The sequence below is a fragment of the Oncorhynchus kisutch genome, linkage group LG1 (genome assembly GCF_002021735.2).
Source record: "Oncorhynchus kisutch isolate 150728-3 linkage group LG1, Okis_V2, whole genome shotgun sequence".
NCBI classification, from domain to species: Eukaryota; Metazoa; Chordata; class Actinopteri; order Salmoniformes; family Salmonidae; genus Oncorhynchus; species Oncorhynchus kisutch.
In genome coordinates this window covers 38,514,959-38,538,821 of record NC_034174.2, presented here as the reverse complement: position 1 = coordinate 38,538,821, position 23,863 = coordinate 38,514,959, and the positions used below count along the sequence as shown (strand labels likewise).

Sequence of the window (23,863 nt, the reverse complement as noted above, 5' to 3'; positions counted from 1 at the left end):
GCCCCCTCTCTCACTCCGTTTTTCTTTTCATCCCTTCGTTTATCTTTCTTCATTCTTGTTCGATTCCTCACAACGTCTGTCTTTCTCTCTCTATTTCGCTCTCTCCACCCTGTTTCTCTCTCGGCCTCCTTCTTCCTCCTTCTCTCTTTTGCCAGCTGGAATAATCTTGTTGTTTCCAGGAAACTGTCTAGGCCAATTTACATCCTTGTAAAACCAACGTCACCACATCTGTGCATCATTGACTTCAGCGTGCAGAACAAACGTCTGGGGTGTCTCTCTACAACACAAATTAAACCAAACAAGTCAAAACAATTGTTAATAGATGATGCTGAGTTCATTCTATACTTGAAGAGGCTATTTAAACCAAACTGCTCAAATAGTCTCTAATCAATTCAATAGTTTCACAACATATGGATATATTAGTGCTTGTTGTGAGAGGCCAGTGACTATCCTTACAATATGTCTCATTATGTTAAGAGTAGGGTTGCAATATCCTGGGAACTTTCAATAATTTCTGTCGTTTTTCAGAAATCCTGGATGGAGGCTACAGAATGTCATGCTTATTCCCTCCTGATTATAAATTATGGGAATTTATTGAAGGTTCCTGGAATTTTGCAACCCTAGTTATTACAAATTATAATATGGTGAGCTTACAAAAGTCAGTGACCTGTAAAACAAACAAAATGTCACTTGTTGACGTTCAAGTTTGGTTTCCTTCTGCACTCTCTGACCAGTAAGTGTGGGAGTGTGGTTTAATAAGTTCTTGTTCATCGTATAAACTTGCAACAGTCTCCGTCCTCCCTCTGACTGTGCTTTGGTCATCCCTGTTAGCACACATATACAGGAAGTCATAATTCATTCTGTCGCATTGTTTTCTTCCTATTAGTCATTTTGCATAATGAAAGGAAGCTCACCCACAGCATATGCTGTTGTTTAATTCAAGCTGCACCACAAATCTGTACTGCATTTTTGGCAAAGCACTGTTGTTAAAGTTTGGGATGTGCATATCATCAACTTACTAACTATTAGTCACTTGTGTGTTTGTATCTCAGTGGTGGCGAGACAGTGGTCTAGTTGAGATCTTAGACTTGACCTATATATTGTTGTTAGTCATCAAACGCCTGCCTGGTCATGGCAGTATGAGAGGAGGCCTGTGTGGTTGGACACATGGCTTAACTAGGATTGGAGCAGCCAAAGGGTGACCGCATGTGGATTTACTGGACGTGAATGCCATTAAGGACAATGAACCGGTACAGATGAAGTCGGAAGTATACATACACTTAGGTTGGAGTCATTACAACTTGTTTTTCAACCACTCCACAAATGTCTTGTTAACAAACTATAGTTTTGGCGAGTCTGTTAGGACATCTACTTTGTGCATGACACAAGTCATTTTTCCAAAAATTGTTTAGAGTCAGATTATTTCACTTATAATTCACTGTATCACAACTTCAGTAGGTCAGAAGTTTACATACACTAAGTTGACTGTGCACTTAAACAGCTTGGAAAATTCCAGAAAATGATGTCATGGCTTTAGAAGCTTCTGATAGGCTAATTGACATCATTGAGTCAATTGGAGGTGTACCTGTGGATGTATTTCAAGGCCTTCCTTCAAACTCAGTGCCTCTTTACTTGATATCATGGGAAAATCAAAAGAAATCAGCCAAGTCATCAGAAAAACAATTGTAGACCTCCACAAGTCTGGTTCATTCTTGGGAGCAATTTCCAAATTCCTGAAGGTACCACGTTCATCTGTACAAACAATAGTACGCAAGTATAAACACCATGGGACCACGCAGCCGTTATACTGCTCAGGAAGGAGACGTGTTCTGTCTCCTAGAGATGAACGTACTTTGGTGCGAAAAGTGCAAATCAATCTCAGAACAACAGCAAAGGACCTTGTGAAGTGCTGGAGGAAACAGGTACAAAAGTATCTATATCCACAGTAAAATGAGTCCTATATCAACATAACCTGAAAGGCCACTCAGCAAGGAAGAATCCACTGCTCCAAAACTGCCATAAAAAATACAGACTATGGTTTCCAACTGCACATGGGGACAAAGATCGTACTTTTTGGAGAAATGTCCTCAGGTCTGATGAAACGAAAATAGAACTGTTTGTCCATAATGACCATCGTTATGTTTGGAGGAAAAAGGGGGATACTCCCAAGCCGAAGAACACCATCCCAACCGTGAAGCACAGGGGTGGCAGCATCATTTTGTGGGGGTGCTTTGCTGCAGGAGGAACTGGTGCACTTCACAAAATAGTGGCGTCATGAGGAAGGTAAAATTATGTGGATATATTGAAGCAACATCTCAAGACATCAGTCAGAAGTTAAAGCTTGGTCGCAAATGGCTCTTCCAAATGGACAATGACCCCAAGCATACTTCCAGAGTTGTGGCAAAATGGCTTAAGGACAACAAAGTCGAGGTATTGGAGTGGCCATCACAAAGCCCTGACTTCACTCCTATAGAAAATTTGTGGGCAGAACTGAAAAAGCACGTGCGAGCAAAGAGGCCTTCAAACCTGATTCAGTTACACCAGCTCTGTCAGGAGGAATGGGCCAAAATTCACCCAACTTATTGTGGGAAGCTTGTGGAAGGCTACCCAAAACGTTGGACCCATGTTAAACAATTTAAAGGCAACGCTACCCAATACTAATTGAGTGCATGTAAACTTCTGACTCACTGGGAATGTGATGAAAGAAATAAAAGCTGAAATAAATCATTCTCTCTTCTATTATTCTGACATTTCACATTCTTAAAATAAAGTGGTGATCGTAACTGACCTAAGGCAGGGAACTTTTACTAGGATTAAATGTCAGGAATTGTGAAAAACTGAGTTTAAGTGTATGTAAACTTCTGATTTCAACTGTATATGTACTGTTTTACAGAAAAATAATACACAAATCAGCAAAAGGCCTAGGGATGAAATGGCAGCTTTTTAAAAATTGTATCTTTTTTTTAAACTAGGCAAGTCAGTTAAGAACAAATTCTTACTTACAATGATGGCCTATTGGGGAACAGTGGGTTAACTGCCTTGTTCAGGTGCAGAACGACATATTTTGACATTGTCAGCTCAGGGATTCGATCCAGCAACCTTTTGGTTACTTGCCCAACCACTAGGCTACCTGCCTCCCTTTAACGGAAAAAGTAAGTCCACCAATTTTCTTTGTAGACTTACATTCACTCTATCTGTGATTGTAGTTGATCCCCAAAACAGGTTTATTTTTTGTATATTTTGTTTCATTACAGAAAAAATTGGTAGACACATTTTGCTGAGTCATCACATGCCATTGATTACAACGCATTATGAATATGTGTCTAACGCATGTTAGAAAATGCTCCAAAACACTCCAAACCAAATAATATTACATCAGAATCCCATTCTGAATGATACACTGAGTGTTCAAAACATTAAGAACACCTGCTCTTCGGAGACTCCTCAGACTGTATGTGCAGCGTGCATTGGGTTTTGAATCAGATGAAAGCTATGATCCCTTACTGATGTCACTTGTTAAATCAACTTTCATTTGTGTAGGTTAAAGGAAGGAGATGGGTTAAAGAAGGATTTTGAGATATGGATTGTGTATGTGTGCCATTCAGAGGGTAAATGGGCAAGACAATTTGTTTTGTCTTTAAACGGGATATGGTAGTAGGTGCCAGGCGCTCCGACTTGTGTCAAGAACTGCAACAATGCTGGGTGTGTGGGTATCAAGAATATTCCATCACATCCAGCCAACTTGACACAACTTTGGGAAGCATTGGAGTCAACATGGGCCAATATTCCTGTTGAACGCTTTCGACAGATTGTAGAGTCCATGTGTGGACAAATTGAGGCTGTTCTGAAGGCAAAAGGGGGGATGCAATTCAGTATTACTAAGGTGTACCTAATGTTTGGTATACTCCGTGTGATTCAGAATGGGATTCTGATGTAATATGATTTGGTGTGGTGTGTTTTATATTATGCTTCAGGCATATTTGCATATTGCATTATAGTCGATGGCAAGTATTGCTGAGTAATTAACCGACATGTCGGAGAGAAGAGACAGAAGAATGTGCGATCGAGAGGGATAGAGAGCAATTGCTTCGTGTGGTATCTCTTCCTGAAAAGACATGATCTAAGATTGGTAATTGGTATTCAGCTGTCATAAAAGTATGCCTTATTTACTTTAAAGAACTACTAAAATAGTGATTTTGTCAGAAGGTATAAGGCAGCAGTTCTATAGAGATGAGGTGATGACTTGGAATGAAATAAGTCATCAAATTGGTCTAAAACAAATGTAATATACACAACTGAAATATTTTATTAAAGTAATGTGGATAAATTATGGTTAATAAGCGGTAACGGGCAGTCACCCCCATCATGGGACATACCAGTCAAAATTTTGGACACACCTACTCATTCCAGGATTTTTCTTTATTTTTACTATTTTCTACATTGTAGAATAATAGTGAAGAAATAACCTTTATTTAACTAGGCAAGTCAGTTAATAACAAATTCTTATTTTCAATGACAGCCTAGTAACAGTGCCTGTTCAGGAGCAGAACGACAGATTTGTACCTTGTCAGGTCAGGGGTTTGAAATTGCAACCTTCCGGTTACTAGTCCAAAGCTCTAACCACTAGGCTACCCTGCCACCCCATGGAATCATGTAGTAACCAAAAGAGTTTTAAACAAATCAAGATATATTTTATATTTGAGATTCTTCAAAAGTAGCCACCCTTTGCCTTGATGACAGCATTGCACACGCTTGGCATTCTCTCAACCAGCTTCATGAGGTAGTCACCTGGAATGCGTTTCAATTAACAGGTGGGCCTTGTTAAAAGTTCATTTGTGGAATTTCTGTCCTTCTTAATGAATTTGTGGCAATCAGTTGTGTTGTGACAAGGTAGGGGTGGAATACAGAATTTTGCCCTATTTGGTAAAAGACCAGGTCCATATTATGGCAAGAACAGCTCAAATAAGTAAAGACAAATGACAGTCCATCATTACTTTAAGACATGAAGGTCAGTCAATCTGGAAAATGTCAAGAACTTTGAAAGTTTCTTCAAGTGCAGTCGCAAAAACTATCAAGCCCTATGATGAAATGGCTCTCGCCACAGGAAGACCGAGAGTTAGTTCTGCTACAGATGATATGTTCATTAGAGTTACCAGCCTTAGAAATTGCAGCCCAAATAAATGCTTCACACAGTTCCAGTAGCAGACATCTCAATCTCAACTGTTCAGATGAGACAGCCTGAGTCAGGCCTTCATGGTCGAATCACTGCAAAGAAACCACTTCTAAAGGACACCAATAATAAGAAGAGACTTGCTTGTGCCAAGAAACACGAGCAATGAACGTTAGACTGGTGTAAATCGGTCCTTTTTATTAATTCAAGGCACACTTAACCAGCATGGCTGCCACAGCATTTTGCAGCGATACATCATCCCATCTGGTTGGCGCTTAGTGGGACTATCATTTGTATTTCAAAAGGACAATGACCCATTGATCATCCTTGATGTTTCTTCAACTTGATTGGAGTGTACCTGTGGTAAATTCAATTGATTGGATTTGGAAAGGCACACACCTGTCTATATAAGGTTCCACAGTTGACAGTGCATGTCAGAGCAAAAATCAAGCCACGAGGTTGAATGAATTGTCCATAGAGCTCTGAGACAGGATTGTGTCGAGGCACAGATATGGGGAAGGGTACAAAAAAAATTCTGCCGCATTGAAGGACCCCAAGAACACAGTGAGATGCTCAAGCACTGAGATGCTGCGCCACTCGGGAGCCCAGGTGTGCCAAGCTTGTAGCGTCATACCCAAGAAGACTTGAGGCTGTAATCGCTGCAAAAAGTGCTTCAACAAAGTACTGAGTAAAGGGTCTGAATACTTATGTGATACTAAGGTGATTTCAGTTTTATATTTGTAATACATTTGCAAAAAATGTAACTTTTTTTTTCCTTTGTCATTATGGGGTATTGTGTGTACATTGAGGAATAACAACAATTTAATCCATTTTAGAATAAGCCTGTAATGTAACTAAATGTGGCAAAAGTCAAGGGGTCTGAATACTTTCTGAATTGTTTGTGTGTGTGTGTGTGTGTGTGTACAAAGTTGGCTACTAAATAAACTTTACAATGGCACTGACTTCAAAATACATTCGCAAGAAAAACTTAGTTTTGATACAGCCTACTGCTGAAAAGAGGAGACTAATCTTTTCTTGATTTAGTAGCCTACTGTAACCTATAATATACAGTGGCTATAGAAAGTCTACACCCCTGTTGATTTCTTCACATTTTATTGTTAAAAATTGGGATTAAAATGGATTTGTCATTTTTGTCAACAATCTACACAAAATACTCTGTGAAAGAGGAAGATTTTGTATTTTTTTAATAAATTTTTGGGTAGCAACTCCGGTGTAGATTTGGCTTTGTGTTGTAGGTTATTATCCTGCTGAAAGGTGATTTCCCCTCCCAGTGTCTGGTGTAAAGCAGACTGAAGCAGGTTTTCCTCTAGGATGTTGCCTGTGCTTAGCTCCCTCCCGTTTGATTTTTTATCATAAAACCTGCCGTCTTTGTTGATGTCACCCATACAGTACCATGATGCAGCCACCACTATGCTTGACAATAAGGAGGCAGTTACTTAGTGATGCGTTGTGTTGGAATTGCCTCAAACATAAGGCTTTGTATTCAGGCCAAAAATATATTCCTTTGCAGTCTTACTTTAGTGCCTTGTTGCATACATATGCATGTTTTGGAATATTTCCTGTATATTTTTTTATTATTTTCACTCTGTCATTTAGGTCATTGTAGAGTCACTACAATGTTGTTGATCCATCCTCCATTTTCTCCTCTCACAGCCATTGAACTCTGTGGCTGTTTTAAATTCACCAATGGCCTCATGTTGACATCCATAAGCAGTTTCCTTCCTGTCCTGCAGCTCAGTGCGACTGCATCTTTGATGTGTCCGTGTGGTTTAATACATCATCCACATCATAATTACTCATTTGACCATGCTTAAAGATATGTTCAATGTCTGATTTGTTGTTGTTACCCATCTACTAATCACTGCTTTTCTTTGAGGCTTTCAAAAAGCTCCCTGGTCTTTGTAGTTGAATCTTTGTGAAATTCAATACTTGACTGAGGGACCTTACAGAGGTTGTATGTATGGAGGACAGAGGAAGGGGGTAGTCATTTAAAAATGTCAACCTCTATTATTTCACACAGTGAGTCCATATAACTTCTGTGATATGTTAAGCAAATGTTTACTCCTGAACTTATTTAGGCTTGCCATAACAAAGGGGTTGAATACTTTGACTCAAAACATTTCAGCTTTTACTAAATAGATGGCGATAGCATTGGTTTTAGTGACAGGCTAATTTTAGTCACAGGCTGCTGCAGGGCTGGCAGCATCTCCAGATATTGGCTACATAGGGTCAACTACCTCAGCACAAGTACCTCATCCCCAGAAATACCTTGGTTAAATGGTAAAGCAATGCAAGCAGTAAATAAACCTAACAAACTGAATGCATTTTGTTAATCCAATTCCTGTGATGTTGATCAACTTATGAATATCCAAATATCTAAATTTGATCAGATATCATCATAGAAATGCAAAATGGGTATCTTTCGGTTTCAATAATAACCAACCTAATGAGCAAAATAATGACAAAAGCCTAGATGTTATTCTTGTTTGTAACATGTCATAGGGGTAGGAATTGGGGCCCACTTCCCTACAGGCATAAAAGTATACAAAACACTGCCAATTATTTTCTCAAAAGACACAGAACTAGCCTGGTCCCAGAACGGTTTGAGCTTTTGCCTAATCCATTACTGTTATAACAGGGAATTCGATGAACGCCCCGAGTGTACAGAGTTAGCGTTGATTTAATTCGATTTGGAACCGGGTGACCCGTTCTGGCCGACGGCGAAATCGGCTCAAAACAAATGTGACGTTAGTTAAGCACATGGAGTAATGCGTAGGATTCTGTGTTTTCACATGCAAAAGTGATTGATTTTGATAAAAATGCTTCATCTGCCTTCACAATGAAAACTGGTTTGAAAATTCAAACATATTTTAAGGGCGATATGATGTATGTTTCTAAACGATGCATCATGACGCCTTGTTGAAAACATGACCGAGCTGCACAGATTACTGTTCGATTTGAGATAGGCACTCCTCCCTCACCGATTTTGCCCGTTCACTTCACGGGCCATAGCCAGGTGCACATAATCAAACTCCCTCATTGGCAAACAATTTTAGTTTGGCATGAGAATTCCACAAGAAATTGTCAAGGCAGAAACAGACTGGCACCCAGGCTAACACAGAACATGTTTGATTGAAGTTTAACAGAAAGTTCCATAATAAGGAGATAAGATAAGAGGGTTTATGGAAGTCATAAAACGATATATGAACTGCAACGACAAGTGTTTCAACTCAGACGTTATGAGCATTTTAACAGATTAGTATATTCAATAGACCATATTTCACACTTCCAGAAAATCTGCATATATATATATATTTGTTTTTAATTTTACCCCTTTTTCTCCCCAATTTCGTGGTATCCAATTGTTTTAGTAGTTACTATCTTGTCTCATCGCTACAACTCCCGTACACGAGCTCGGGAGAGACGAAGGTTGAAAGTCATGCGTCCTCCGATACACAACCCAACCAAGCCGCACTGCTTCTTATAACACAGCGCGCATCCAACCCGGAAGCCAGCCGCACCAATGTGTCGGAGGAAACACTGTGCGCCTGGCAACCTTGGTTAGCGCGCACTGCGCCCGGCCCACCACAGGAGTCGCTGGTGCGCGATGAGACAAGGACATCCCTACCGGCCAAGCCCTCACTAATCCGTGTGCGTCGCCCCACGGACCTCCCGGTCGCGGCCGGTTACGACAGAGCCGAAAATCTGCATATCTGATCTTCTTTGATTTTGCAGCATATTAAACCGAAACGTTGGTGTCTCTGATACTGGCAATTAATAACCAACTTTCTTACAATGTTGCAAGAAAATATCGCTGCTGTGATGTACTGTATGTAATCCGACAAGCACTACTCCAGCTAGTGGGACTTAAATTTGGTTGATGCCACAAGTCAACACTTATAGGCCAAATTATGGAGTAGAATAGTATTTTTTTTCATTGACTGATGAAAACTTTCAGATATGAATCATATCAAAGATAATACTGCAGCACCCATTTACAGAGTAAGAATGAAGAGTTTCAACAAAAAAAAGAAAAACATTACTTATCCAACAGCTCCACCTTGTGGTAGAAAAATAAACTACATCTACAAGCAATTATTATGACACTCAGGAAATGGCTCAACTAATGACACATTTTAATCCAAGCGTTCATACAAAAATCAAACAAACTGTCACATTGACTTTTACATGGCTTTGGCTTAAGTAGCACTAATACATACATACACAATATCACTTTTTATGACTGATTCCCTATCGTGGTCCTAAATGTATCTTTGCATGTACCAATTCAACCTAAACCTGTATGAACTAAAAGGAAACACAGTTTTAAAACAAATCCATTGTCTTAAAAGGCACTGTGGAACCTCCTGATATGAATCCCAATTTAAACTTTAAAACAAGACTAAACTGGTGTTACGGTCCTGTAGTTACAAGGAAAGTATCATTTAGGTTCTTTGAGATGAGATTCACCCTAAAATGTTCAGCAGCGGAAAGATATGTGATGTAGCCAAAGACCACAATCATTCTCAGAGTGTGTGTGTGTGTCGTGCTCTTACTCCACTGTATAACCATGACTAAAGGGGTTCCTGGTTACTTTCCTTCAAATCTGTGGTCCTTCATGTGGTCCTCGTCTACTAGGCTCCTGGGGGTGTCCATTAGGCTCCTGGTCGTGTCCATTGGCCACCGTACGTTGCTCTGTATGAAGGAGCTGGCTGGGCAGTGGACACAGGCATGGGTCTTACCCTTAACTGCTTTTAGCAACACTGGTGCACTGACACACTAGCATTGCTGGGAATTGGGTTGCTAAAAAACAGAACAGGCGGGGGGGAGCAAGAAGTTTTTTTATTTTTATTATTACAAAAAAACACAAGGAAGGGGTAACTGAAGTATTAGAACATGAAGGACAAACAATACAGCAACAAGACACTATCAAACATGTCTCAGTCTTTCCGCAACAGAGCATGAAGTTAAATAAAATTCAATTTCAACTAACTCTGCAGGTGGTCTGGACAGTTGGGGAACTTGAGAAAAATTATATAAAAGTTATTATTTAACAGACTTTCCACATACTTTGATATTTTGTCTCAAATTCCACTCGCTATAAGGACCAACCGTCAAGACCACCGGCAGAGTAAGTTGAAATATAATTGTATTAACTTCTGGCCTGCGGACTGTTCAGTTTTTGCAACCCAACTCCCAGCAATGCTTGTGTGCCAATGCACCAGTGTTGCTAAAAGCAGCTATCTTGGCCTCGCTCTCTCTCACTGCTGATTCATCTTAGCTGCTTCTGCCTTGATGAGTGAGATCAGCTCCTGGTTAATCAGAAACACAAAACGAAGACCTGCAATCTGGAGAGACAAATGACTTGTTGTGACATTCATGTATTAGTAGCGGTGGTTGTTATAGATCAGGTATTGTGAAGTAAAAAGCATGACAGGCAGACAGAATTCAATCTCAACTATGTGGTTTGTTGTTTATAAAAACAATTAGGCCCCTTTAAAACGTTTCTTCATCTCACGCTTCTTGCACCAGCTACGGTATAATACATCCTGCCATTTAAGTCTTCCAGAAGTTTCCACAAACCTCCACTACAGAGTTGTTGTTGAGTTTCCACTTGTTGCCCGACAGGACTGGTCTGCCGTCTATGTAGATGGGCCTGCGGCCCTCGTTGGCTATGAAGAAGTCCCCGTTGTTCTTCAGTTTAATTATCCCTGTACATTAGACAAACAGTTACAAACACACAATGAAAAACTAGATCAAGTCCTGATATGGGGCCATAATATTACTATATGATAGATGTTTATCAGAAAACAGTCATTTCAACAGGGTCTAATTTCACTATGGATAAGTGAGGACAGGGCAAGCACTGCCCCCTAGAGCCCAGATACAGGTTCTTCAGCATCAGACCCAGGGATAACAGATATGGGCTGCATCCAAAATGGCATCCTATTCCCTATTTAGTGCACTACCATTGGCTGTGACTGAAATGGCACCCTGTGTTAAATGATGTCCATGTCATGGTGCTGATAAGGGAGTCACCTTGTTTCCTGGAGATCTTCCAGGCAGGTCCTTCCAGAGACAGATCCACATCTATTTGCTTGTCCTTGGTGGCTCTGCCCAGGGTGATCTAGAGGAAGTCAGATTAGCATCATAAAATATATAAAACATTTTCATATTTTCACATTTCATAAGCATACATTTCCACTTAATTAACCTGCTCCACAGTCATCTTACTATGGTCCTAATATATTTTGGTAATGTACTGTAAATTCAGTTAATTCAATCTGAAATGAGCTGCTCACCTCTCGTGACCTCATAAGGTAGCGAACCATTCGGCCTCTCAGAGCTGCCAGCGTCTGGTTGTCAAAGTCTGGAGAGTTCATACCTGAGAACACAACATAAACCCCCTGCAAGACTGGCTTCTTACACCCACACACACGGGCAGGCACACATTCTCACACACTCTCACCTGTGATGCTGTCCACCAGGACCTGCCAGCGTGGTAGCTCCTGCTCCAGCTGCCTTATCTCCTTCTTCTGATGGCGGTCAGATATCATCAGCTCTGAAAGTGGGGACAGAATGAGGAAGGGCAGCAGGAAAGAGAATGAGGAAGATGACAGACTTCTAAGCCAACCAACATGCATTAAAGAACATGCATTCAGGTGCTTTGAATTTGATCAATGAAGCACCTTCTTAGATATAACCTTGCACATTAATGACAGATAAAAAGGAGTCTGAGTAACTCACCATGCTCCAGCACCTCATCTCTGCTCTCCCTGGGTAACAAGACAGAGAAACTGATTAGAATGACGAGGAGAGGAGGAGCTCTAAATTTTAACTCAGGGAAACTGGAAATGAATTGTGGTCAGAATGTTGCTTCTCTTACTTTAGCTTAGCATCATCCACCAGCTGCTCAGCATCAGAGAAGTTGAGGACTTGGTCACCTTTAGGGAAAGGTTGGACTGCAAAAGAGAATCAATCCATACAATAAGGCATCATATACAGGGGGAATGATGGGCACTGTCAACTCACTTAGTTTTAGTTTGCAACAGTGGAACAAATCAAATCAGTCACGTGCCGAATACAACAGGTAGACCTTACAGTGAAATGCTTACTTAAAAGCCCTTAACTTTTTTAATTGATTTTTTAAGCATTGTTGGTTAAGTAAAAAAAATAGAAAAACAATTAATTAAAACAGCAGCAGTAAAAGAACAAGCAAAGCTATATACAGGGGGTACCGGTATAGAGTCAATGTGCGGGGTCACCGATTAGTTGAGGTAATTAAGGTAATATGTACATGTAAATAGAGTTAAAGTGACTATGCATAGAATATTAACAGAGAGTAGCAGCAGTGTAAAAGAGGGGTCTGGATAGCCCTTGATTAGCTGTTCAAAGGTCTTATGTCTTGGGGGTAGAAACCTTTTGGACCGAGACTGGGTGCTCCGGTACCGCGTGCCGTAGCAGAGAGAACAGTCTATGACTCGGGTGGCTGGAGTCTTTTTAGGGCCTTCCTCTGACACCACCTGATATGGAGTTCCTGGATGGCAGGAAGCTTGGCCCCAGTGATGTACTAGGCCGTTCGCACTACCCTCTGTAGTGCCTTGCGGTTGGTGGCCGAGCAATTGCCATACCAGGCAGTGATGCAACCAGTCAGAATGCTCTCGTTGTGCAGCTGTAGAACCTTTTGAGGATCTGAGGAGCCATGCCAAATCTTCTGAGTCTCCTGAGGGGGAATATGTGTTGTCGAGCCCTCTTCACGACTGTCTTAGTGTGTTTGGACCATGACAGTTTGTTGGTGATGTAGACACCAAGGAACTTGAAGCTCTCAACCCGTTCCACTACAGCCCGTCGATTAGAATGGGGGCGTGCTCGGTCCTCCTTTTCCTGTAGTCCACAATCATCTCATTTGTCTTGATCACGTTGCGGGAGAGGTTGTTGTCCTGGCACCACACGACCAGGTCTCTGATGGTGTTGGAGTCATGCCTTGCCATGCAGTCATGAGTGAACAGGGAGTACAAGACAGGACTGAGCACGCACCAATGAGGGGCCCCCATGTTGAGGATCAGCGTGGTGGATGTGTTGTACCCTACCCTTATCACTGGTGGACAGCTCATCAGGAAGTCCAGGATCCAGTCACAGAGGGAGGTGTTAAGTCCCAGGGTCCTTAGCTTAGTGATGAGCTTTGAGGACACTATGGTGTTGGATCCTGAGCTGTAGTCAATGAATAGCATTCTCAAATAGGTGTTCCTTTTGTCCAGATGGGAAAGAGCAGTGTGGAGTGCAATAGAGATTGCATCATATGTGGACCTGTTGGGGAGGTGTACAAATTGGAGTGGGTCTAGGGGTTCTGGGATAATGGTGTTGATGTGAGCCATGACCAGTCTTTCAAAGCACTTCATGGCTAGAGACGCGAGTGCGACGGGTCAGTAGTCATTTAGGCAGGTTACCTTAATGTTATTGGGCACAGGGACTATGGTGTTCTGCTTGAAACAGGTTGGTTTTACAGACTCAGCCAGGGACAGGTTGAAAATGTCAGTGAAGACACTTGCCAGTTGGTCAGCGCATGCTCGGAGTACACGTCCTGGTAATCCATCTGGCCCTGCTGCCTTGTGAATGTTGATCTGTTTAAAGGTCTTACACACATTGGCTAAGGAAAGCGTGATCACACAATCGCCTGGAACGGCTGGTGCGTTCATGCATGTTTCAGTGTTACTTGTCTCAAAGCGAACATAGAAGTCATTTAGCTCGTCTGATAGGTTTGTGTCACTGGGCAGCGCGTGGCTGTGCTTCCCTTTGTAGTCTGTAATAGTTTGCAAGCCCTGCCACATCCGACGAGCGTCGGAGCCGGTGTAGTACGAGTTGATCTTAGTCATGTATTGATGCTTTGCCTGTTTGATGGTTCGTCGGAGGACGTAGCCTAGTGGTTAGAGCGTTGGACTAGTAACCGGAAGGTTGTAAGTTCAAACCCCCGAGCTGACAAGGTACAAATCTGTCGTTCTGCCCCTGAACAGGCAGTTAACCCACTGTTCCTAGGCCGTCATTGAAAATAAGATTTTTTCTTAACTGACTTGCCTAGTTAAATAAAGGTTAAATAAAATAAAAATAGCGGGAGTTCTTACTGGCTTCCGGGTTAGAGTCCCACTCCTTAAAAGCGGCAGCTCTACCCTTTAGCTCAGTGCGGATGTTGCCTGTAATCCATGGCTTCTGGTTGGGGTATGTATGTACGGTCACTGTGGGGACAACGCCATCGATGCACTTATTGATGAAGCCAGTGACTGATGTGGTGACGCCTCAATGCCATCAGAAGAATCCAGGAACATATTCCAGTCTGTGCTAGCAAAACAGTCCTGTAGCTTAGCATCTGCTTCACCTGACCAGTTTCGTATTGACCGAGTCACTGGTGCTTCCTGCTTTTGTTTTTGCTTGTAAGCGGGAATCAGGAGGTAGTTCAACATTTAGAAATAATTCACTCCATGGATATCAAGTAATGGACTAACAGTGTAGCAGCATCCCAAATGGTACCCTATTCTGTATTAGTGCACTACTTTTGACCAGAGGCTATGGGAATAGGGTGGCATTTGGTACAAAGCATATGTAACGAACCAATAAGACCGTTTGAGTTTCTCACCACTCTGGTCCTCCAGCAGGTAGTACTGTTTGAGCAGCTGCCAGTGCACCAGCATGCTCTTGGGTGTGCGGGAGGGGTAGAACACACTGGGGTGCTTACTCAGCAGCTCCTGGAACACCTCCAGCTTGGGCTGACTGCTCTGTTCATCAGAAAACACAAACATATTTAAACAAACCCGCACTCACTTCTTCAAACTGACACGCATATAGTGCCATCCATCCCATGTAAACATATGCAGCAAGAAAAGTATTTCACCAATGGGCAGGTCATTGCTTTTTCCAGCATCACTCCACTTATTTTATGGCAGAACCATATAAACATGTTATATATATATATATATATACAGAACCCATGTTTATAATCAATCTATATACACACACGTATACATAGTCAGTCCACACCATCTGTATTTGGACAATGAAGCTAACATTTGAAATTAGGTTCTACAGTGAGCTCCCATAGTATTGGGATAGTTACATTTTTTGTTGTAGTGCCTCAGTACTCCAGCATTTTGGATTTGAAATTATATATTGACTATGAGGTTAAAGTGCAGACTGTCAGCTTTAATAAGGGTATTTCCAGCCATATCGGGTGAACCGTTTAGAAATTACAGCACTTTTTGTACATAGTCCCCCCCCATTTTAGGGGACTAAAAGTATTGGGACAAATTCACTTGTGTATTAAAGTAATCAGAAGTTTAGTATTCGGTCCCATATTCCTAGCAAGCAATGATTATATCAAGCTTGTGATTCTACAAACTCGTTTGATATATTTCCTGTTTGTTTTGATTGTGTTTCAGATGATTTTGTGCCCAATAGAAATTAACTGTAAATAATGTATTGTCATTTGAGTCCCTTTTTTTTGTAAATAAGAATATAACATGTTTCTAAACACTTCTACATTAATGTGGATGCTAAAATGACTACGGATAATCCTGAATGAATCGTGGATGATGGGTGAAAAAGTTATATGCACAAATACCAAACTTCCCCCAAAAATGCCAACCTCCCTGTTATTGTATTGGTGAGAGGCTAGCATGTCTTGGGGGTATGATATTTGTGCAGCTGTAACTTTCTCACTCATTATTATTCACGATTCATTCAGGACTTACGTGCTATGGGACCAAATACTAAACTTGACTACTTTAATGCACCCACCCGTAGCACGCACTCCAGCAGGTATATTTCACTGGTCATCCCTAAAGCTAATTCCACCTTTGGTGGGTGTATCTGTTTTACCGTTTAGAAATGAAAGCACTTTATGCATCCCTTCCCCATTTGAAGAAGTCATATGTATTTGGACAAATTCACTTAATGTGTATTAAAGTAGTCAAATGTTTAGTATTTGGTCCCATACTCCTAGCACGCAATGACTAAGTCAAGCTTGGGACTCGTTGGATGCATTTGCAGTTTGTTTTGGTTATGTTTTGCCCAATAATAACATAATGGTGAATGATGACTGGAGTAATAAACGTGTTCAGAAATATCTATTCTTACTTAAAAGTGACACGACATTATTCAGTTCCGCTTGGGTAAAACATAGTCATTGTGGTGTAGTCATTGTGTGCAAGGAATATGGAACCAAATACTAAACTTTTGACTTCTTTAATACACTAGAAGTGAATTTGTACAAATACTTATGAATTCTTCAAACATGGCATATGTATGAAAATATCCAGAATTATTTTTATATATTTTTTTTAAATGGCCTAATATGAAAAATGCTATATCAAATTCAAAATGCTGGAGTATAACACCAACTTAAAAATGTTTGCTTCACTGTCCAAATACATATCATGTGGACTGTATATGGTTCTGGTTTTTGATGTTTATTCAACCATCTCTGAACTGTGTGTATGATTAAAAAGGTTGAGATGCAATAGAGAGCTCAATAACTCTATATTTGGGCATTGCTTTGTGACGGACTCCATATTTCGAGAGCAAGAACTGAGCCATCTTCACCTGATGTGACTTCATATTTCAAACACCATAGAAACCCCTCAGCCTCACTCACTGATGCAATCTTGGCCAGTAGAGCCTCCTCAGCCTGACCGAAGAGAGCTTTGCTCTGGATTGCAGCAATGGCCTCAGGATGAAGCTGCCTCATCGCCTGCCATGCCAACCTATAACACAGAGACAGGGGTAAAACATTGTCACACATTATAAAGATTTTATTTGCCTTTACTTGACCAGTCAAATCAACAATATTTGGTTGTCTATTACAATAACAGTATTGAGGTTCATTAATAAGGGGGAACAACACATTTGACAGTGGTGGTCAAATGTGCTGGACGGAACGAGAAAGACAAAGAGAGGAAGGAAAAGGATAGGAGGAAGTGGATAGTAGGAGATGGCCAGGGGTGTGTGGGTTGTGGTAGAGCTCTTACTTGGAGATGACGGGGTCATAGAGCAGAGAGTACCAGCGCTCCTGGATCTCCCTCAGGGTGAAACGACAGCTGAATTTCACTCCCAGATGAACAGAGGTGAGATCTGTCGTCTAACAGAGCACACACATAATACACACAGGCAGTTGTGCATTACCACATCATACATCCATAGAAAGATTATATGGATACATCATAAACACATTGAAAATTCATATTTTCCATTAATCAAGGTCAATGTTTACATAGTATATTACGCTGCCAAATTCCAATGGTTTATAGCACTGATGCTTCAGTTATATATCAATAGCCTCTCTCTACTGTCTTTAGGCCTATTACCTGTAGCACAGCGTTGATGAGCAGCAGGTCATCAGTGGGTTTCCAGCGGCCCAGGTCTTTAGTGATCTGGAGGGGCTGCTTGCTCTTCTTCACCCGCTTGGCGATGGGCGGGGGGGTGATCACCATAGTGAGGGGCGGCGTGAGGGCCGTGCTGGACTTGGACATCTGACATAGGGGATCATAGAAATGGGGAACCAATGAGGCATCTCCTTTGCCTTTTTCAGCATTTACTTTAGTAGGGATTTCATCAATGGTCAGACACCCTTAGTAGTTGGAGTCTAGAGACAAATAAAGAACTGACCATATAAACAGCACAATAGTCTGCAGGTTGCAGTTTGTCATGAGTCTTGTCCTGAAGGCAGAACTCAGCGATTTTTCCTTAGACAATCCAGCTGCAAAGTCAAAATTGGCTAGGTTGTAAAAACTCATGAAAATAAAAAACGTAGCTAAATGTAAGTTTAGGCATTAGGGATAGCAGTACGGTTAGGGTTAAGGTTTAAAATCATATTTTACGACTGTGGCTGTGCCAGCTAGTGACCACTCTGCAGAGCTGCCTCCAGAACAAGACTCATGAGAAACTGCAACCAGCAGAGTATTGTGCTGTTTATATGGTATATAATTTTTATGGTAAGTTCTGAAAAATGCTAACCTGCTAATAGTCTAGCCATTTAATCAAGAGTAATTCAACAACTACCGGTATCTCCCTCTCTACCTTTCTCAATATGAGCTACCCATAAAAACACCACCCTCTCTAGGATTCAATTCCACCTTCATACCTTCTTCTTCTCATTGGATGAGGGTTCGCTCCCAGAGCAGCGGATTGGCTCGATGACAGGTGGGCCCTTGACCCTGCTGGATGACTTGGCCAGGCTGCTCTCCACCAGTTCATCATCAAATTTCTTCCTTTTAATTGACCTAGGAGGAGAGGAACAGGTTAGATATCATATAGTAATCAAAGCTGCAACAGAGAGAACCCCTGAGCTTCCTTTCAGGCAGGCCTACTTCAAATTCAGAGGGTAGGTGATGCAGAATGAATGCTGTCCAATGGTCAGAAGTGTAGGCAGTTATTTTTAATCACTGAACTGTATAAGTTGTTAGATGTTCATATTTCAGGTTAAAACTGATGGAAAGATTGAAGCTAAAAAAGTGCCTGCAGAGACAAATGAGTAACGTTCAAACCTTGAAGAGCTCCTGCGATTGGGCACAACACCACCACCCCCAACAAATGCCTGTGTTGCTGTTCTTTTGATATCTTTCATCCCTGTCGACTCCTCGTCCTCTGAACGGCTCTGTGTCCCAGCTGCTCCCATCGGTGCCCCAACCACAGATGCAGCTGCAGCACCTGCCTGCATATCTATCCCCACAGAGACAAATCTCAATGTTAGACACTATGGATTATGATGACAACATAAATGGCAACAACTTGCAACAAAAAGCAGATACACAACCAAGAGATGTGCATACCTTTTTCCATGATCTTGTTCACAGTCCAGAGATTTCGAATAAACGTTGAATAAAATAATGTTGCTACATTCGGCAGGTGTCACTCAGACAACGTATCTCAGGTGGCAATCTGAGACGAGAGAGAAAGGTATTAGTCAGAGATGGGCGGTAAATGGGAAGCATGTACTCAACAAATATGGAGATTCGACTAGCAAATATCGACATTTACTGAGGTATGTACATCCAAAAAAGATACCGGTTATCACAAACCCTGCTTCCATGAATAGGTCGGAAGTCTAAAACAGGTAGTGGTGCCGAATAGGCATTTTTTTCGGTTGCATGTAACTTTTTATTTACACATTTTTTGGAAGTACATACCGGCCGTGAAGGCAGTACATTACGATAGTTGCTCATTAAAACTCTATATTTTGTGAGTAACGAATGCATTTTGACATTATTAAGCTTGAAAAGCTGGTGAATGGCTGCTTATTGGGGCTGAAAGGAGATTCGCCATATCTACGTCTCCGTCCTGTAAGGCCAGATTCTGGTTCAAATGAAACTTGAGCTGGTGAATGTGAGTTTGAATCGGGGCTTCCTGGGAAAAGATACTTAGGAAAGGTGTGCTATGTATGCTATTGCTAGCTAGTTTGATGTCGATACAGCAGTAACGTTAATGGTCTTCAAAGCTAGGAACATTTCACATCATGGTTATCTAATGAAGCAGCCTCTTCGCTTATTCTTTTACTTACCTCGTCTCAGGCTGGTTTATCAGCCAACTAGAGTCTATTCAGGTACGTTGAACTTCGAATAAATCAACACAATTGCTGTATGTTTCTGTTATATTCGAAATTAGCTAGCTAGTTACATTCATGCTAACAATAACAGAACGAAACACATTTCCGGTACGCACAGGAAATGTCGTTGGCCGTCTTCTTCATAATGTTCTCGTAACGTGCATTGTCGCCACCAACAGGACTGGCTCATTTACATCAGACTATCCCATTATATTGACCAGATACTCAAGTGGTCGCTCTAACAATGGAAATAAATGTCTTCAAAAATGGATGACAGTCCAAACACGTTATCCACTTTCCCTCAGCGCAATCCCCGTCGAAACCGGATGCAGATCGATTGCCATCTTAAGTGGAGGTCCAATTCACCAAAGGTATCCCCTCGGCCCTCAATTTAGCTCAGAGAGAGTGAAGAACTTTGGTCACTTGTGAGGTTGATATGACCCACGATTCAATGCAAACTGTAGTCACATGTCAAACTCTGGTGACCGTGAAGTGTCAAATGTAATCAACAAGGCTGCATTTTCGGCAAGTCATAAAAAAGTATGAAGCTAGCTTATATATATATATATATATACATACACACACACATTGATTTTAGCGTTGGCAAATCGGCTTAGTCTCGTGAGGAGCCTAAAAAATGGTGCAGATCTCGGTTCCTTATCGTTTACGTTCACTGCTCCTACGTCTTTGACTCATCCTACTACAGTTTATACTTTTATATAATCTTTGTTGTTTTGTCTTTGTCTATAGTTTCTCTTAATGCTAGGGGGTTACGAAACAATGTGAAGCGCAAGGCCTTGTTTTTATTTTCTAAACCATTTCGAATAGATTTTTGCTTTTTTCAAGAGTCTCACTCAATTTCGGCTGATGCCAACTTCTGGAGGTCACAGTGGGACAACGATATTTGGCTTTCCCATGGATCTGAACGCTCTGCTGGTGTCACTACAATGAAAAATACCTTTGGTGGTAATATTCTACACTCGGAATGTGACCCCTTTGGTTACTTTATTTGTCTTGTGATCAGTTACAATGACATTATGCTCATTACTGTAAACTTCTACGGGTACAACACCAAACATGAGAATGATGAGTTGCTTGAATCTTTAGAGAAACATATACTTCATTGGTCATCTAAATTTCCCAATTTGTTATTATTGATAGGAGGGGACTTTAACATTACAATGGAGAATTAAACTGATAGATGGCCCCCAGGTAGGCCAACCAATCAGAATTTGGGTTTAATACATTTTATGGAAAAGTTTGATCTTACTGATATATGGAGAGAGAGGTTTCCGACCGACAGATCATTCACTTGGAGTAACAAAACAGGTTCCAGACAATCCAGAATAGATTTGGTTGAATGGTTTATATCCAAATGTATTGATAGTGAGTGTGTTACTACAACTATTTGTACTACTCCCCTCACAGACCATAGGGCTATTTACATTGATATCAAAATATTTACCCCTGATACTAACCTTGGTAGAGCATCCTACTGGAAGCTAAATAGCTCATTATTAAATAATGATATAGTTAAATTTGAGGTTAAACATCTGCTCTCACACTTTTGGGAAAGGGCTTGTGAAGAAAAATCTTATTGCAAGAATTGGGAGCTCTTTAAAATTGAGGTGTCCAAATACTTTAGAAAATATGGTAGTAATCTTGCTAAGACCAGAAGAGCTGAGGAGGAAAAGGTGATCATTAAGATAACTTTCTCAGAGGTCCCCAGCCGACCTCTCGGGAGAGGAGAAGATGGAACTAATTAAGTTACAAAATAAACTGGATAATATATATAAATTAAAAGCAGAAGGAACCTTTATTAGATCTAGGAAAAAATGGATTGAGGAGGGAGAACAGAATTCATCCTATTTCTTTAGACTTGAGAAATTTCACTCTAAAAATAACACTATCCATAAATTAAACATTGATGGTGTTATTACAGATGACCAAAAATTCATCGCTAAATACTGTAGCAATTTTTACAGAAAATTGTATAGCTCTACGTATTGTCAGGAATCCACAGATATGTTTTTAACTCACTGAATAATGTTCACTCTATCAGTGATATAGAATCTAAACAGTGTGATGAACCCATCAAAGTTGAAGAGATTATAGAGTCTATCAAACATCTAAAGAACAATAAATCACCAGGTGTTGGTGGAATTACATCAGAATTTTACAAATTATTTTCGGAACAAGTAGCTCCCTTCCTATTTGAAGTCTTTTTAGAGAGTATTAAAAACAATGTTCTCCCTCCTACAATGAGTCAGGGGTTAATAACACTGATACCTAAGCCTAAAAAATAAGTGCTGCTCATCGATAATTGGCGTCCAATTTGTCTTCTTAAAAATGACTATAAGATATTAGCCTTCCTACTTGCAAAAATAATAAAATAAGTCCTGGGTGCAATCATTGATGAAACACAGTCTGGCTTCATGAGGAACAGACATTTCTATCAATGCCAGACTAGTATTAGACATACTTGACTACTCAGACCTAATAACTGAGGATAGCTTCATATTATTTTTTTGATTTTTATAAAGCATTTGACACAGTAGAGCATCAGTTTCTCTTCCACTCCTTTGAGAGACTTGACTTTGGGGATTTTTTCTGTAAGGCTATTAAGACTCTCTATGCAAATAGTAACAGCTCTATCAAATTGAAATATGGCACCTCACCTAGATTTGAGTTAAAGAGAGGAATTAGGCAAGGTTATCCTATCTCTCCGTACCTGTTTTTATTAATCACCCAACTTCTTGCAAATTATTTTAGTCCTGTACAAGGTATTTCCATAGCTGGTAAAGTAATTATTATAAGCCAGCTAGCTGATGATACTACACTTTTTCCCATATCGATCAATGTGATACAATCCTTTTCCAGAGCGTCTGGTCTATATCTTAACATTAATAAATGTGAACTCATAGCTGTCAAATATTGTGTGACACCTTCATATTATGGTATTCCAGTAAAATAAGAAATTACATATTTAGGCATAACCATTACAAAGGATCAGAAGTCTAGAGGCTTACTAAATTTTAACCCTCTTATTAAAAAAAACCCAGAAGAAGCTAAATCAAAGGCTACAGGGGGACTTAACTTTAAAAGGTAGAGTCCTAATAACAAGGCCGAAGGTGTCTCTAGACTAACATATGGTTCTCTATCTTTATATCTTGACAGTAAAATAAGCAAGGAAATAGACCAGATGCATTTCAACTTTCTTTAGAGAAACCGTACCCATTAAATTAAGAAAACTATTGTAATGAACACTTATGTAAGGGTTTTCCTGTGGTGAAGGAGAAGCGGACCAAAATGCAGCGTGGTGGTTATTCATGTTCTTTAATAAAGGAACTAGACAGGAAATAACTAACAAAACAATAAATGTGCAAAAACCTAAACAGTCCTATCTGGTGCAAACACAGAGACAGGAACAATCACCCACAAACACACAGTGAAACCCAGGCTACCTAAGTATGATTCTCATTCAGAGACAACTAATGACACCTGCCTCTGATTGAGAACGATACTAGGCCGAAACATAGAAATACCCAAAACCTAGAAAAACAAACATAGACTGCCCACCCAACTCACACCCTGACCATACTAAATAAATACAAAACAAAGGAAATAAAGGTCAGAACGTGACAACTTATGAGAATGGTGGACTGAATTTTCTGGACTTTCCTACTTTAAATAATACTTTTAAGATCAATTGGATAAAACAATTCCTAAGAAGAACCACTTCTATCTGGAATTTTCTTCCTCATCATGTCTTCTCTACTTTTGGTGGCCTTAATTTCATGTTGTTTTGCAATTATAATATTGACAAAGTTCCAGTGAAACTTTCTGCTTTTCATCGGCAGGTTTTTTTTGTCATGGTCCTTATAATTTATAAACACAATTTTTCTCCACACAGATATTATATATGGAATAATCGGGATATATTGTATAAAAATACTGTTTTTAGAATATTGGCAACTGGTAAATGCAGAGGGTCTTTTACTCAGTTATAAAGAATTCTTATAACTTTACAAGGTCCCCGTAACACCTAAATATTTTTCAATTGTTTTAGCAACACCTGAGGGAAT

General features: G+C 40.4%; 1 protein-coding gene across 1 annotated transcript; it reads right to left on the bottom strand.

Annotated features, from left to right (window-relative positions):
• Positions 1 to 9,306: 9,306 nt before the first annotated feature.
• mcrs1 (microspherule protein 1) lies at positions 9,307 to 19,971 on the bottom strand. Its single transcript, XM_020488282.2, has 15 exons — positions 19,734 to 19,971; positions 19,006 to 19,114; positions 18,721 to 18,895; positions 18,318 to 18,456; positions 17,542 to 17,706; positions 17,206 to 17,315; positions 16,833 to 16,941; positions 14,820 to 14,958; positions 12,078 to 12,153; positions 11,939 to 11,967; positions 11,661 to 11,753; positions 11,494 to 11,576; positions 11,231 to 11,318; positions 10,775 to 10,902; positions 9,307 to 10,539 (listed from the first exon to the last, which is right to left on the bottom strand). The coding sequence occupies exons 2-15, from the start codon at positions 19,013 to 19,015 to the stop codon at positions 10,453 to 10,455; spliced, it is 1,431 nt and encodes a 476-aa protein (XP_020343871.1). The 5' UTR covers positions 19,016 to 19,114; positions 19,734 to 19,971; the 3' UTR covers positions 9,307 to 10,452.
• Between the last annotated feature and the right edge of the window lie 3,892 nt (positions 19,972 to 23,863).

Excerpts from the sequence above, each read along its gene's own strand:
- mcrs1 (XM_020488282.2), bottom strand. Across the intron at positions 11,577-11,660 it reads CCTGGTGGACAGCATCACAG|GTATGAACTCTCCAGACTTT; the intron begins GTGAGAGTGTGT and ends TTGTGTTCTCAG. Across the intron at positions 11,319-11,493 it reads ACCTTATGAGGTCACGAGAG|ATCACCCTGGGCAGAGCCAC; the intron begins GTGAGCAGCTCA and ends GACTTCCTCTAG.